This window comes from Diabrotica virgifera, chromosome 6, assembly GCF_917563875.1.
Source record: "Diabrotica virgifera virgifera chromosome 6, PGI_DIABVI_V3a".
In the NCBI taxonomy this organism is placed as follows: Eukaryota; Metazoa; Arthropoda; class Insecta; order Coleoptera; family Chrysomelidae; genus Diabrotica; species Diabrotica virgifera.
Window position 1 is genome coordinate 245,995,282 of NC_065448.1, and position 18,215 is coordinate 246,013,496.

An 18,215-nucleotide genomic window follows, 5' to 3' on the forward strand; every position below is an offset into this window, starting at 1 on the left:
GCCCGTTTAATAGAAATTTACCTGGTAGTAACGGCCAATATTGTTGATAGATTTCAGTAGGTCAGTAATTGGAGTTAAAATCAGTAGGTCTACTGAAAAATCAGTAGACCTGGTACCTGGTAACCCTGAACATTATAAGCATTAACTCGTTAAGCTCCTCCCACTTTTTTGACGTCGGATTTGGGCTGTCTGAAATAAAAACGTGTTTTAAACGTATTTTAACGTCATTAATCTTACGTATTTAAAATCACCTACAAAAGACGTTTATACGACGTAATATTCAAACACGTGTATATATTCAACCAAAAGCTGACGTTTCCTCAACGTTATTGACGTCACTCGGTTGCCTGGGATAGAGAAGAGGGAAAGACGGATCCTATTAAACAACTGAATATATGTACTTACCTAGACAAGCACGTGGTCCCATACCAAAAGGAAAAAAGGCAAATTTATTGTATTCATTGTCCAAAAACCTTTCTGGTATATACTGATCAGGATTATAAAAATGTCTGGAATCACTCTGTAATCCTTCGAATGGCAAAATAATAGCATCTCCTGGTTTTAGAGTAACGCTAATTTGTTTATAGTCTGGGTTTGCTGGAGTATACGTGAATTCTTCCGTGCATAGTTTACCTTGAAAATAGGTAACCGAATTTTTTCTCATGCTTTCTAAAAATTGAGAAGTACATAAGAAGTTAACAAAAGTATTATAGTAGAGGAAGCAAGCATGCTAAATTTGCAGTTACTCGAGCGTTATGGGGACCTATTGGGTTGTGAAGATTAGGTCCTAAACCCAAAAAATTAAGTAATGTTTTCCATTTAAGTGGGGACTTTCCATTTTTTAACCCAAGAGCAGTCGCGCTCACTTCTGTAACGTAAGTAGTCGCGCGTAGTGAAAAAATCTCACGATATAGATTTAAATACGAATTTAAATCAAATTTCTATTTTACAATTCCTAAAATTCTATTCCTAAAAATTGTATAGCTAATTGGTTCTCACCAAGCCATAAATTCAACAAAAAAAAAATAAAAAAAAATTAAAAAAGAATGTGTGTTTACTTTGTACGCACGTAAGAAGTTATACTTCTATTGTAATATAATTTCCACGAAATAAATATACCTACTTAACAGTTACAATATAAAAAATTAACAATAATTACCAAAAATGAACCAAAACTTAACAACGCCAAATATTAAAAAAAAAAAGAAAAAAGTATTAATCGTCCGGGATTTGAACCCGCAATCTCGCGATTTTTTTATCTCTGGTCCAATGCTCTACCAACAAGGCCATCAAGCCGCACGCTACTTACCTTTCAGATATACATAATTATACATCACGGTGACAAGTGAAATATAAAAATAGATGTTTTATTATTTTACGCCCAAGGAAGACAAATCCAAAGACACAAAATTATAATAAAAAACCTTTTAAACCACCTTTTTCAAATTGCGCAAGTTGTATTATTAATATTAATGTTAATAAATGAAATATAAATATTTTGACGTTTCACAATTTGACAATTCACTTTTAACTGCAGTGGCTTAAAATTTTTAAAGCACTAGTGCCTTAAAGTAGCATTTTTAACGCTCCTATGGAGTCCTCAAAATTGCATTTTTAACACGTTTGTAGAAAAATATATTTAAAAACACTAATATATTCTTTCCACACCTTTTCTGGACTGATTTATACATAAATTAAATTATTTTGAAGTATAACTTCAAAAATATAATATGAAAACTATTTAAAAAGGCAGTATAACTATTAACTAACCTTTGTTGTTTCTCTTCCCACAAATTTTAAAACGCAACAACCATACATAACCAAACCGTCAACCGTCCAAACCACAGCTGCGCTACAGCTGCCATATTGGATAATTTTTGACATGTCATTTGAACATCCAATCAGAACAAAGTTATAATGCGCATGCGCCCGGATCGTAGGTTTTAACATATAAAAATTCACCCTCATATCGCGCGTAAAGAAGTATAACTTCAAAAAAAGTTAATAAAAAATTCTACGCATTACTGCGATCTACCTCGAGGTTCCCTTCGAGTGGAAAGCAATCTTGAAAACATTTTCGTCAAGTTATCACGGAAAAGGATAAAATGTGAGATTTTTTCTCACGGCGCGACTGCTCTCGGGTTAATTTAATTTTCCATTTCCAACAATCGGTTTTTCCGATTGTAGCGCCATCTATCCATAATTCGAAAAAATGTCTCGAATAAAAGTTGCTTATTTCTACGTAAAGAATCCAAACCTGCAATAAAAAATGGGGGCACCTGTTTAAGATTTTAAAGTAACCTCCCACCCCACCTACATAGGTGGTCGTGTTTGATGTCATTCGATAAATTTTTACAAAATATTGAACACGAATTTTTCAGTTTTTTGATCTGATGTTCATTTCGCGAAATATAGCGGGGTTTCAACTTAGGATTTTAAAGTTACCCTCACCAATCTTCGTGGGGGTCGTCTTTGGTATCATTTGAAAAATATTGAACACGTATTTTTCAGTTTTTTGATCTGACGTTCATTTCGCGAAATATTTGCTTTTTTTGTGAAACTTTGTGACCCTCCTATTTTTAGAGATTTTGTGACTCGTCAGATTTTTGAAATATACACTCTTCTGCATGTACTTAACTTACCTTATCTTAGTCTGATCATTTCGAGTTTTTCTAAGGATATATTCTTTTTTCGGACCCCCCTTAACGAACTCCCTTGTATTAAGAGTCATTTACAGGGTACAGGTCTCTTCCGGTGCTCTTTTACTACATTCTTTCACGGTTTTCGCTGTAAATTTTAAAGAACCGCTTGGATTGACATGAAATTTGGCATACGCATAGCTAACATGTCAAACAAAAAAAGAGATATGATGCCGATGTGTGCTTTTGCCCTAGGGGTGAGTTTCATTCCACCTCGGGGGTGAAAAAATATATGTCCAAGATAAGTCTCGAAATAGATTAACTGATCAATTTTAAGCAGCTTTTGTTCTATAGAGTTTTTTTATTAAGTCAACACTTTTCGAGTTATTTTCAAGTGAATATGTTCATTTTTTCAACAAAATAACCACGTTTTTAGACGGTTTTTCGCAAATATCTCAAAACGTAAGCATTTTGTCGAAGAAAATATTCTTAACAAAACTATAGCATATAAAAAAGTGAAAAAACGGTGTATATATTAGGTCTCTATACCTAGCAAAAGCAGAGTTATAGCTAATGAAAAATTGGTTCATATTCGAAAAATTCCAAATAGAATAATTCAATGTGAAATATTCAAATAACGAAGCATTTTTGGGGAAAACACATTACAGCTTTCTTAAAGTGTTTTAAACAAGCTTTATTTCTGTTTTTATAAAAAAAAATTCTAGCATCAAATATAAGCAAGTTACCCTCAAAATATAGTTGGTCCCTTTTGTTTTGGCAAAAAAAATCAGGAAGATCACCTCCCAATTAGCAACTTAAATGAAATTAATCGTTACCGCTTCACAAGTTACTTTAATTATGTTGTGTTTGTATGATCTGTAAGTTTCATCGATTCAAAGTGCTTATTTTTGAAAAAATTTGGTTTAAAAATAAAATTTTTAAAAATTTTAATTTTGAAAAAAATGTTTTTTTCAAAATATCAAAATCTTAAATAACAAAAAAGTCGGCTTTACTTTTCTAAATATTTTGTATTTTTTTTTTGTTTTTTCTGTAAGACAAAAATTGGTGAAGATTCGGTGTTTCAAAATGGCATACACTCGTGATAAGTGACTCGTTCAAGCCCTTTTAACTACAGCTCTTTCAATAATAGGGACTTTGAACCGATGATACTTACAGATCATATGATCAATATATACGCGAGTAAAAAACTCGTGAAGTGGTAATAATTAAGTCCATTTGAAATGATAATTAGGGGGTGATTTTCTTAATTTCTGACCAAAAAAGGGACCAACTATATTTTTAGTATAACATGTTTACTTTTGATGCTTTTGATATTTTTTTTAAATAAAAATAAGCGTTTTTTAAACACTTTAAAAAAGGTAAAATGAGTTTTCCCCAAAAAAGTGCTGCGTTTTTTGGTTATGGCACGTTAAAATATCCGATTTGGAATTTGACGAATATGAACCTATTTTTCATTAGCTATAACTCTACTTCTACTGGGTATAGTGACCTAATATATACACTATGTTTTTCACTTTTTTACGTGCTATATTTTTGATTGGAATTTTTTTTCGACCAAATACTTACTTTTTGAGTTATTTGCGAAAAACCGTCTGAAAACGTGGTTATTTTGTAGAAAAATTAAACTATTCACTAGCAAATAACTCGAAAAGTATTAACTTGGCGAAAAAACTTTATAGAAAAAAAGTGGCTTATAATTAGTCATTTTAATACTTATTTCGTACATATATTTTTCACCCCCAAACGGGGGTGAAATTCACCCCTAGGGCAAAAGCACACATCGGCACACTATTACTTTTTTTCTTTGACTTGTTAGCTATATGTGTGCCAAATTTCATGTCAATCCAAGCAGTTCTTTAGAATTTAGAGGTTTTGCAATATTTTACCTTTAAGGCTATGGGTACATAATTCGCAAATATTTTACGTGTATCCCTACTTTTTCTGTCTTTACACACTGTTATGGATATGTAAATATTACTAGAATGTTATTCTACTTGAAAATGTCATCATTAATTTAAAGAGATTGGTTTTGAATGTTCTTGGAAAACTGTTATTTTTATAATTGCAAATTATTAATTCAGTTAATAAATGTGATAATTTTTTCACTAACTATGTATTCAGTGATTGTAATAATTTATTTGTACAACAAAAACTAATACTCAATCGAGAAAATAGGAAAAGTGTTAAAGTGATTTTTTAATAATATATTGTTATGGAACGCTTAAAATTTTGAACATCTTTAACAACAAAATACTTGGATCACAGAATATATTATCCTGATGTATTCTCTGCTTGGATCTTCCACAAATAATACACAATAAATAACTTTTTATTAAGTTCACGTCTTAAATCAATTATTTATCAAATACACTAATAGGGCTTTTCATCGACTGTCATTTGTTTCGAGCTTCTGTCATGTGTCACATAATATTAATATATCTTCGCCATACGTCTTTGGTTTGTATCATTGGTATATATCAATAACGTATGATGTAGATATATTAATATTATGTGACAAATGACAGAAGCTCGAAACAAATGACTGTGAATGTAAAGCCCTATATCAATAATATTTAATCAATAACTCAAAATATTCCCGATGTAATGTCAAAAATTTCAAATTGTCACTGATTGTCAGTGTCTGACTGACAATATATGCTGACAATATTAAATTCGGCTGAGATAATATATAAATATATATCTTGACATATATATAATGACATATATAAATAATCTTATAAGATTAACTAATAGATGTCTTATTCACATAACTCAATGGTTAACAGAAAATAAACTACCCTTGTCCCATGGTAAATCCTCTGCAGTAATCTTTAACAAAAAGAAAAACATCACCAATAATATTCCGTTAAAAATAGAGGGAGAGATAATTCCTATTAGAGAATCAATTAAATATTTAGGGACAATATTCAATAATCGACTTAACTGGATTGAAAATATTAAACGTATCGAAACACAAGCTCAAAAAGGTTTGAATATAATGAGGGCAATATGTGGAACCTGGTGGGGAGCAAACCCCCATACACTCTCATTAATTTATAAAGGAATCGTAAGACCCCATTTGGATTATTCATGTGCAATATTAAAACCCTGTAGTAAGTCTCCACTCTTAATATTAGATAAAATTCAGTTTAAAGCTTTACGAATCATTACGGGCTGTATGAGATCTACCCCCACTAACGCTTTGTTAGCAGAAAGTGGAGAAATTTCATTAGATGCAAGAAGAAAAATACTTTGCGCTAAGTTCTATCTGAAAATCCTAGCTGATCTGAAAAATCCACTGAACGACATCCTGTCAGAGTTGGGAACCAAAGTAAATTATAAAATAGGATTTTGGAAATCACAAGAGCCACCATATTTGATTGAAATCAGAAATAATTTTGACAAATACCTTATTAATCTATATAAAAAGAACATTAAATCCTGCTTTCAGATCGAACTGAATTATCTTACGGGAACATTTCAGACAATTTTCTCAACCCACAAAATAATGGAAACCTATACTCATCAGGAATTTCTTAATGAATTTTCAGCTTCATATGGAAATTATACGTGGGTATTTACAGATGTTTCTTTAGATCCCGAGTCGAGGACAGTAAGTTTTGGGGTACACATACCTTCAATCAATTATAACTATGCATCCAGATTACATGAGCACACTCAAATATGCACTGCAGAAATTATTGCAATTAACAAGGCAGTATCTGTTTGTATTGAAAAAAATTTTAAAGAAGCAATAATTTTTTCAGATGCCAAAAGTGCTATCCAAAAATTACATAACACCACCTGGAGGACAAACAACCATATTGTAAACCTAACTAAAAGACTCATTATTGAGTCAATGGAAGCAGGATTTAATATAATCTTAGCTTGGATTCCAGGCCATACTGGAGTAAAGGGGAATACAGAGGCTGATAAATTGGCAAATATAGGCAAGTCTTTAAATGTTCCTGCAGACATTAAAATAGATAAATTTGACTTTTTGCCTTTTATTAAACAAAAAATTGTAAATGAGTTTAAAGTCGAATGGACAAAGCAATTTAAAACTAAAGGGAAATGGTATCAACAAAGTGATTTTTCTATAAACCCTTGGTTCCACAAATTCACATTTGTGGATCGAAGGCACTTGACATCAATTATGGAATGCGAACGGGCCATTGTCACACACCAGACCATTTGTTTAAAATTAATTGTAGTTATACTCCTTTTTGTGAATGTGGACAAATAGGAAGTATAACTCATATGTTACTTGAATGCCCAATTAACAAAACAAATCAATTTGACCTGTATCAGGAACTAGTTAATATTGGAAATCCAACCCCCCCATTTCAATACAAAATCTCCTACATAATATTAATGACCAAACCTTAAGAAAGATCAATCAATTTTTAACAATATTTCAAATTAAAATATAAAATAAAAATAGTTATTTGAAAATCATATCACAATGAATTTAAAGAAGGGAATATGGAAAAATCCAGACCCTTTGAAAAGAGGATTCCCTTACAGTTAGTCTAAATACGAGGACTGGCCAAGTACCTAAGAGGTGGAGGCCATGAAACTACAAGAAGAAGAAATTCGGCTGAGTGCGTTGTAAGACAAAGATAGATTTGGAAAATATTACCACGGCATTGTGTTCATTTTTTTCGAATCCTAAAAAAACCAATAAATATTTTTGAAAAATTTAAACTCAGAATGAAAGACTAAATTATTACCGAGGGCAGAAAGTCCCTTAGAATAAATAAAAAGTTTATTTTGAATGAGATATTTGAAATTAAAAATCACACTAAATTTTCTCTTAGTTTTTCACCCCTGTAACTTATTAAAATAAACATTATTGAAGTTCTCAGGGACTTTCGGCCCTCACTAATAACGTAATCTTTCATTCTGCGTTTAAATTTTTCAATAATACTTATTAGTTGTCTCAGGATTCGAAAAAAATGAATCCCCATTTGAATAGCATTGCAGCTGAAAATACGTACCGATCCTCTTAAAGAACGTACTATTAATTTATGTATACGTGTGTAGCATATTAAATTCTTTTTAAAAACAAAAAAAAAAGAATGTGAAATATAAATCCTGTATTTATTCTCATGGTAAGGAGCAATAATGTAATTATAGGTTGAAAAGTACATATTAGGTAGTACATTTTGTTGTTTATGTAAATTATTTTGTAGGAAACAAAATCACAATAAGTGATATGCACTGTAATCATTTTCGAGGATATAATAGATAGCGTACTTATGTAATTTACATATGATAGGTATATGCTCTATGTACTATGAACTCTGTAGCTACCTGTATGCCATATAAAGGGTGTATGAGAAGAAGAGGGACGGTCGAGTATTTTGCGAAATGAACATCGGATCGAAAAACTGAAAAGCACCTGTTAAATATATTTCAAAAATCTATTCCGGTTGGTGTATGGCGGAATTTAATTAAAACGACAAAGAAATAATGTGTACAACGAACGATAATCTGTTTATTTATTTTGTGTGCACAAGCGGTGTGTTGTTGACTATATCGACAATCGAAGGGTGTGTGTTGTGCAGATGCTGGTAGTAGACTGACTGGGTCGAACGAAAACCCACTGTTATGTTAACTGATTTGCGGCTTTTTAGATAAACCAGAGAAAGCCATAAATTGAGAAACTTTATGGATTTCAAGAATTTTGACATAACGAGGCTGGGGACATCGTAATCAATTAAGAAGTGTTTCTTTGAAAGAAACATTAATCTTATACAATCTGTTTAACGTTTTGTTTAATATCTGCTCTGTATTTACATGTGAATTTATATGACACATATTAGGTATTTCGTTTTGCGAAAAGTTATTAAAAATTAAAATTAAAATTAGCAGAAAATAGTAATTACAGCGTAATGCTATAAATCTATAGAATGATGTCAAAGGCGACCCCCAGTCACACCCTAGAGCGGAAAACTTTTAAATCCTGAATAGGAATCCCCATTTTTTATTGCATATTTGTAAATAATTAACTTTTATAAGGAAAAAAACATAAAATCCTTTATAAAAGGTATATTTGCTACCATAAAGTCTTGATTTGAACAAGTCAGATTCGAGCTCAATGGTAACTAGAGCATAAAACATTGGATATTTTAAGTATCGGATTTAAGACGGATTAATTGTAAAGGGTTTTTACCCAAATATTTTTACTTTGGTGGTTAACATGTTAGATTCACGCAAACACTGATGATGATCGGTCAACCGATTGAAAACTAGTTCTGTTCTGTGATATAGCCCTGTATAGCGATTTTAACGAATATACCTTTTATAAATGATTTTATGGTTTTTTGTAATACATGATAGCTAACTACAGGAAAATTTTTTTCCTCGTGGATTTTTTATAAGGAACATTTTTTCGAATCATTCATAGATGGCGCTATACTAGGAAGAAACGATTTATCGTGATAACCTAGGTAAATTATAGAAACGCTCCAATATCTCTAAAAAATAGACTTCCAAATGAAAAACCAAAAACAAGTGGTTTGTTTATCTGACCTACCGTTCAAACATGCGTCCAAATATTGTAAACCATGAATGAGATCATACGATAATTCATTATTGTTGTTTTCCAAGGCTTCGTTAATTTCGGTCCGTAACTTTTCTTGTGCATGTTCATTGGATGCCAGTTCAAATAGTAGGAAACTCATTACCTAAAGCATGTTTAAGAGTTTTCAACAAGAAGGGTAGTATAGTCTGTTCGCTAAACTCAGACGCAACTGGCTAGATATTTTAGTCCGTAATTTTGCCAATTTTAGTAAAATTGGCAAAAAATAATTACTAAATAGTTAATAATCATAGTTAGTAATTTTGCCAATTTTTGCAAAATTGGCAAAAAACAAAAAAATTACCTACTAAAATATCTAGCCAGTTGTGTCTGAGTTTAGCGAACCGACTATAATAGGTATTCACAAATATTAGAAGACATAATTAAAACGTGAAATAGAATAAAAAGCTCCATATTAGCGGAAAAGAGTACATACCATGAGGGTATCCCAATAAGAATGCCTCTCGGCCATATCTCAGGAACCGTTTATAGTACAGTTTTCAGAAAAAAATATTTATAACAAAAGTTGTCTCGCGAAAACTCGAAATTATTTTCATAATTGTAGGTCTCCGGTAGAGGGCGTAATTGAATACTTATCAAAAATTAAAAAATCAAAATTTGACAAAATTTATCTAATGAAAGGGCACTGGAAATGCAATCATCGTATTCTTCATAAAATTCTGCGCATATTTGTTTTCACAAGTTTAAGTCTACCTTTGCAAATAAGAGGTGCTGGTGAGTGGGAGTGGGGGGGGGGGGACCTTCTTATGAAAAAATGGCTGTAAGTTCGGTTCTGCTGAATCTAATTTTGCATACTTGGTCTTGTTGGAAACAGCTCTTTTTCGTCAATGTAAGAGTCTTATTTTCGAAATAGCCTAATAAGTAATGTGCCAGCTAGTAGGGGTTATTTAATTATTTTCTAGAGAATATTAAATAGAAGTACGCATTTTTAATCCTGCATTACAAAATTAGACCAAATTAGCAACATAATACCGAAAACCGCATGTCAATACCTTTTTTCTATCTCAAGATATCTTAAGAAACGTGTAAATTTTAAAAAACTGTTAATGTCACCGGTAAACACAGTTAAGGAAAAGTAGTGTGCTATGGAAAAAACAAAGAAGCATGTTCCAGATATAAACGTATAAAATTAATTAAAACAACAATAAGATAAACAACACTATAAAATATAACAAAAAAATAAACGCAATTACTTACTTAGTGACGACCTAAATGTTCAAATTGTTGCCCATCATTTTCGATGCAAGCATTTACTCTTTCAAGAGTAGATTCAACAGCAGTCTCAATTTCTGTTTTTGCAATGCTTTGAATGGCGTTTCGTATTCTTTAGATTCTAGATTCTAGATCATGTTTTCTTGCGTAGTGGGCCTAGCGGCAAAAACAAGGTCTTTAATCCATCCTCATAAATAAAAGTCTAAAACAATTAAATCTGTAGCTATTCAATCTACTCTTGAAAGAGTAAATGCTTGAATCGAAAATGATGGGCAACAATTTGAACATTTAGGCAGTCACTAAGACTAAGTAAGTAGTTGCTTTTAGTTCTTTGTTTTATATTATAGTGTTGTTTGTCTTTTTGTTGTTTTAATTAATTATATACGATTACGTCTGGAAAATGTTTATTTGTTTTTTCCATAACACACTACTTTTCCTTAACCTTGTTTACCGGTGACAGTAACACTTATGTTTAAAATTTACACATTTCTTAAGATATCTCGAGATAGAAAAAAGGTATCGACATGCGGTTTTCAGTATTATGTTGATAATTTGGTATAATTTTGTAATACATGATTAAAAATGCATACTTGTATTTAATATTTTCCAAAGAAAACTAGATTTCTGAAAATAATTAAATAACGCCTCCTAACTGGCATATTACTTATTAGGCTATTTCGAAAATAAGACACTTACATTGACGAAAAAACTGTTTTCAACAAGACCAAGTATGCAAAATTCGATTTAGCAGAACAAGAGTTACAGCCATTTTTTTATAAGAAGGTTCCCACTCACCAACACCTCTTATTTGCAAAGGTAGACTTAAACTTGTGAAACCAAATATGCGCAGAATTTTATGAAGAATACGATCATTGGATTTCCAGTGCCCTTTCATTAGGTAAATTTTGTAAAATTTTGATTTCTTAATTTTTGATATTCAATTGCGCTCTCTACCGTTGGACCTACAATTATGAAAATTATTTCCAGGTTTTCCCGAGGCAACTTTTGTTATAAATATTTTTTTCTCAAAGCTGTACTATAAACGGTTCCTGAGATATGGCCGAGAGAGGGGACACCCGGTACAACTCAAAGAACGAAGATATGATGTCAGGGAAAGCTAAGAACTAGCGGAGAAAGGAAGAGTACTGCTACAATATATTATAAAAACAAGAAGCAATACTCAAGAAATTGCGGAGCAAAGCAGTAAAATAAAATGTATGGAATGTATGAAAACACCGGAATCAACACCGGAAAAACAAAAATAATGGTAAAAGAAAAGAAAAGATAGTTTAGATTTGATTACAGTACAGAGCCTCTACTATGTGCTCATACGTATTTCGGAATAACCATTTCTTCATCAGAGCACCTGGGTAGAGGCACTGAACTGAAATCAAATCCTTTCATCCTTTGTGGGTAATTATCAAAATAATTACCAAAGATGCTACTAGCACCATCTATGAATCAAAAGTCTAATAAGTCAGGAAATAAAATTCTATATTATTTATCGTCTGAGCTTTTTATGTTGGAAAAGATGGTGCTAGTAGCATCTTTGGTAATTATTTTGATAATTACCCCGAAAGGATTAAAGGATTTGATTTCAGTTCAGTGCCTCTACCCAGGTGCTCCGATGAGGAAACGGTTATTCAGAAATACGTATAAGCACATAGTAGAGGCTCTGTACTGTAATCAAATCTGAACCATCTTTTCTTTTCTTTTAGTTTATACTTGATTCACCTTTGGTGGATATTAAAGGAAATAGGTCGCTAAAATTATTATGACGGTGAATGACAGGACGTGAAATGCAATTTAGATTTCCCTTGTCGAGTATTTCGCCACTCTGTTATGCTTTATTTTTCCAACTTATAAAGCTCAGAGGATAAATAATTTCGAATTTAATTTCCTGACTTATTAGACTTTTGAAAAATAATGGTTCTTTGACTTATAAAATTTAACAAAATAATTATTTTAAAGTAGGTATCCTTTAAATGCAGGTTAAATGGTTTAGAAATACATATACACTTACTCTTGAGCTTGTTTCATATCCATCACCAAAGAAACTGGCAGCATGAGCAGCAATATCAAGTTCAGTAAATAACCCGGTATCTGTTGGTAAATTCCTGACGACATCAAGAAAGTCATTAAAAACTAAATTATTTTCCTCCCTATATTTTATGGAATCCCTCACTATTTCTAGCAGTCTATCCTCCACACCCTTAGGTACTAATCTGTAAACATATACATAGAGAAAATCACATGCATTTTATGGCTAAAAAATAATGCTGATGAAATTAAGAGGGTTAATTTAAAAACGCGAAAGAAATTATTGTTCTTCCTTATAAGCTTATATTGATCTAAAGATAAATTATATTTTTTATTGTCATCAGCAAACAACTTTTTAAAATGCAATTTACCTTAGAATGAATTATAATAATAATAGGTTTGTTCTAGCATGTAGGTAGTTTTGTATGGTTTGACACCACATTATTGTACTGCTTTACTGCTTTACTGCGCATGTCCAATCCCCAAACTGGTAACAAACTCTTTCTTGTTAGAACGCTTTTTTTATCGGAGTAAATACCAGCGTCAAAATTGTTTGGTTTTATTTATAATTTTGAGGTTAGATTAGAAATATAATTTTCTTCTGCTTCACGTGCCATCTCCACGACGGAGGATGGCAATCATCATGGCTATTCTAATCTTAGATGCTGCTGCTCTAAATAGTTCGGTTGATGTGCATCCGTACCATTCCCTCAAGTTACGCAACCATGAGATCCTTCTCTTTCCTACACTTCTCTTGCCCTGGATTTTCCCCTGTATAATCAATTGAAGTATGTTGTATCTCTCATTACGCATAACATGCCCCAGGTATTGGAGCTTTCTTGTCTTGATGGTTTTCAATATTTCCAGTCTTTTGTTGACTCATGTTCTCATGATTTCGTTGTTTGTTATATGCTCGGTCCATGATATCTTCAGGATTCTTCTATACACCCACAGTTCAAATGCTTCCAACTTTTTAGTAGTCGACGCGTTAAGTATCCATGCTTCTATCCTGTAAAGCAGGGTCGAGAAAATATAACACCCTGCCAACCTAACTCTCAAGTCTAATTTCAGTTTTCTTGCACAAAGTACCTTTCTCATTTTATTGAAGTTTGTTCTTGCTTTCTCTATTCGAACTTTGATTTCTTTCGAGTACTCGTTTGTGTGATTAATTATTGTGCCAAGATAGTTGTAGTTTTCAACTAGTTCTAAAATTTTACCTTTAATTTTCAGGCTTTCATCATTATTTTGGGTTTTTGATATCCCCATAAATTTAGTTTGATTGATGTTTATTGATAATCCATATTCTTCTCCATACTGAACTACCTTGTTCATTAGCTTTTGGAGGTTTTTAAGGTTGTCTGCTATAATGATAGTATCGGCCGTATACTTATCTGATGTAGTTAATTGGCGTTTCATTTACCTTTATTCCTGCTGTTTCTCCCTCAAGAGCTCTTTTCATAATTTCTGCAGAGTATGCATTGAATAGTAGTGGTGATAATACACACCCCTGTCGCACTCCTCTTTTAATTTCGAACTCTTGATGTGTGTTCATTAATGCGTATGTGTGCTTGCTGTTTATAATATAGATTTGTTATAATTCGTAGGTCATTGCATTGTAATTGTTTTGTTTTGAGGACGTCCATTAGCTGTTTGTGGCGGACTTTATCGAAAGCCTTGTTGTAATCTATGAAACAGAAGTACATATCCTGGTTCACATCCAAACATCTCTGGATTAGTACGTTGAATGCAAAGAGAGCTTCACGGGTACCTAAGCTTCTACGGAATAAAAATTGGGTTCCTTCAATATCCATATCAAATGTTTGGTAAACGCGTTTATGAATGATGTTTAATAACATTTTAAGTGTGTGAGACATCAGGCTTATGGTGTGGTGGTCGGTGCATTCTCTGGCATTTTTCTTTTTTTGGGAGACAAATTTTTCTTATAAGTATATAAATTTTCAAAATTTATGCTAAATTTTGAAAATTAATGTTATAAATAAAAATAATGATTAATAAAAAAAATACAAAAATAATTAATTATTAGTAGAATTGTTTATTAGAGATTAATATTAGTATTAGTTTTAGGATAAGATACGAAAAAATGACTTATAAAATAAAAAATAATAAAATAGTAAAATTGGCGAATGGATTTAGTGTCCGCAGTCATATAAAGCCAAATAAACAACAAACATAAATAATGATAAGTAACATAGTCAAAACATATAAGTTTCATTTAAAATTTATAAACGTCAAACAAATAATTCCACTGCGCAAGCCACAAACTGAAAATCCGAACAAAATCCGCAAGCTCTTTTGGCGGTTTTAAGCCAGTTTTCAAATCAAAATTGACTTTCGTTAGAACGCTCGACTAGTAGTTTCAAACTAGTAATTTGTGTGCTTAAACGCCATTAAACAAATGCGCATGCTTCTGATAGTGTCAAACCGTTTGAAACTGATGCTAGAACAAACCTAATAATACTTAGCGTGTCGCGCATAGTAGACCCACGGCTTGATTGACCATTCTTCTCCATTCGTTCTTGTCCATTTCTTTCATCCTCCAATTTTTGACGTTGAGTACTTTTAGATCATCTTCTACATCCATTTTCCATGTTGTTCTGGGTCGATATATTTTCTGACGTGCTCCAATAATTGTACTTGACAGTAGCATTTTTGGTAGTCCACCCGAACATATAGAACAATTTGGTGTTGGAGGAAAACTTTTATTTGGATGTTTGGGTTAGGCCTTTTTGGAACTTTGGAACCGTTCATCTTAGAAGGATTATGCATAGGACCTTTTTTATTTCAAATTTAATGTAAAATATTTTTGTATAAAAGGTTGTTCATGCTAAACCGCATAGTTTTAGAAATATTGATGAAAAACGTAAAAAACTACGAATTCGCCGATTTATCCCCCTCTCCCTCCCCCTCCGCTCAAAATGGTGACTTTTTTCTGAACATTATGTGGACCATATAGAACAATTTGGTGTTGGAGAATAACTTTTACTTTTGATGTCTGCGTTTGGGTCTAGTTATACCATAACTGTATTGTTATAGTTATTTGGGTATAGTTATCTTTCAGCAAAAACATCTGTTCTATTTCTCTTCGTTTTTGTAAATGGGACATATTATTGTTTCCGACTATTGTTTTGGTAATTGTTTTGGAGCGTTAATATGTACCGGGGTTCGCTGGAGTGGTCTCTAGAGTAAAGGGGCTGGTTCGAAGATTTTTGAAGGTGGGATTTAGATTGGCGCTTGAACGAGAGTTGGAACGGAGATTTCTCTTCACGGTGGACCGGAAGAACCCGGAAAGCCTTCTGAGTTTAATTTTGATATCAATTCTTGTAATAATATTGATTTCAGCTTAGGGTTTCATTGTATTAACCGCGCAAACCTTTTCGAACATGTACATATATGTTAAACTAAATTGTTAAATATACTTACTTAAACTTAAGATACTTAAAACCTTTGGGCCATACTGTAAACAAAAGCCACTGCAGACTACTCAGTGAATCCGGTGATAGGAACTTATTAGCCAAATCTCTAAAATCTGAATAATTTTCCTCAAAGCATTTTCCTTCCAATCCGAAAGCACAAGCTGCAACGTTGTCGAGTGTAAATCTAATACAAATTTCTCGGGCTTCTAAAGGTTCTTTGGATTTGACTTCTTCTGTGATGTATTTTATCATATTCTTACTGTTTTGGTCTAAAAATTTGTACATTCCTTTTATCTAAAAATATAAAATATTACTATTAAACAGATCGGAAATAAGAATATAGGTGAGGAAATAAAGCACTCAAATCACCTAAACCTCTAACTTTTTTAAATTTCGGATGACTAAGGGGGTAAATTTGGACCCCAGCGTATGTTTTTCTTTAATAAATTCAAAAGTATTTACAATTTTTAACTCATAATTTTTTTATTTGACTTTAATATCATTCTAAATATCCACATATTTTGAAATAAAAAATTGCCTATATTTTACGAATAAAAAATATATTCTGAAGTTGATGGTTAGTAAACTACCGTCTATTATGTGGAATTTCAAGTAGTTTTACACTGCGCATTATCAAAATCTATTTTTAGACTGTGGTGCCTGTTATGTATGAATCATGATTTTCCTGTCTGCTACAGTTAGTCATTATTATTATTTCCTGGCGTATATTATTATAGTTTCTTAGTATTTTGTGTACATATAAGATATCTTGCTGAGGCTGACTTTAAAGAAATTGTTACTGCTAGCGATTTTTATGATGATATAGAAGGTGAAATAGTATCAGAAAACGAGGATGTCTTGTTAGATGAAGATTTAAATGCTGAAAACATTCATTTGAGGTCATTTTTGACCTGGGGTTATTTTTTACCCCCGTTGGTCATCCGTGTAACAAAAAAGGTTTGATCCTCGGAAGGTTAAAGTAAGACTCCGAGAGACAAAAACTCCGAGATATAAATTTCAATTATTAGCATAACTAATTTTCATGAAAACTCTAGTTGATGACGTAGATACTGGGTACCAGGTACCTCGTACAGAACCTTCGATGTAACATTCGTGTTCAGCGACCTCAAAAACCCCAAGATAATAAAGTTAAACTATTTTTATAACGAATTTTCATAAAACTCCAGGAGATGACGTAGATACCGGGCACCAGGTACCTCGTACAGTATCGTCAAAGTAATATTGGTACTCAGTGACCTCAAAATACTCTAAATAATAAGTTTCAATGATTTTCATAATGAATTTGCATAAAACTCCAGGAGACGACGTGCCTATTGGGATACCGGGCACCAGGTACCTCTTACAGCTTTGCTGATCCGATATTTCTGTTGATTCACCTCAAAAGCCACCAGACTATAAAAATTGAACTTATTTACATCATTATTTTTAAGTTGTGAATTTTTATTTTTCGAACACTTTGAGATGCTCTTTGGAAAATGCATTTTCCACCTACAACAATTCAATTTTCATTTGTCCCTCATGCCAGGTGGTCAACAATTTTCCTGAAACTCTCCCGAATCGAATGCAAAAGGTTTCATAACGATCCGTTTACTTTAAAAAAAGTTAGAGGTGGAATGCTTTATTTCCTCGCCTATAGACCAATAAATCATCATCGTTCTCTTTGCCATATCCCTATGCGGGGTCAGCTTCCCTAATTGCATTTCTCCATACAATTATATCTTGGGTCATATCAATATTAATCCCCTTTACCAACAGTCCTGCCTAATCGTCTCCCCCCACGCCTTCTTTGGTCTTCTTCTCCTACTCCTTCCAGGAATCTGCACCTCAGCAATTCTTCGTATTGGGTGATTAGCTTCTCGATGTTGAACATGACCAAACCATCTTAACCTATACTCTCTCATTTTGGCATCAGTTGGTGCCACACCTAGACTTCCCCTAATATCGCACCTTGAAAACCATATGGCAATAACTGCAATTTTTTCATGAAATGACCTTTGAATGCAGTCTAATAGGAAAAAAATCTATTTTTTAATGCTATATAGCAGCATCTGCAAAAAAAATTTAAGTTCGGCACCAGAAAGATACATCCCTATGGCTTTTATCAAAAATCGATTCTTCTTTTTACACCATCAGGCATTATCTGCAGTTGATGCTCCACGCTTCTAAAATTGGAACAAAAACTTAGATCTATATGGCAATATGTGCAAAATGTGACCCACGCTCGTAAAATAAAAGCGAGAT

The 18,215-nt window shown here is 32.4% G+C and overlaps 1 protein-coding gene across 1 annotated transcript in view; it reads right to left on the minus strand.

The window, feature by feature from the left end:
- The window catches only part of LOC126887485 (probable cytochrome P450 28d1), a 40,795-nt gene that overhangs the window by 6,893 nt on the left and 15,687 nt on the right, over positions 1-18,215 (minus strand). The window contains exons 3-6 of the mRNA XM_050655053.1: positions 15,961-16,247; positions 12,503-12,704; positions 9,202-9,352; positions 406-669 (exon numbers count right to left, since the gene is read on the minus strand). Of these exons, the coding sequence (XP_050511010.1) occupies positions 406-669; positions 9,202-9,352; positions 12,503-12,704; positions 15,961-16,247 (904 nt within the window). The remainder of the gene's footprint in view (positions 1-405; positions 670-9,201; positions 9,353-12,502; positions 12,705-15,960; positions 16,248-18,215) is intronic.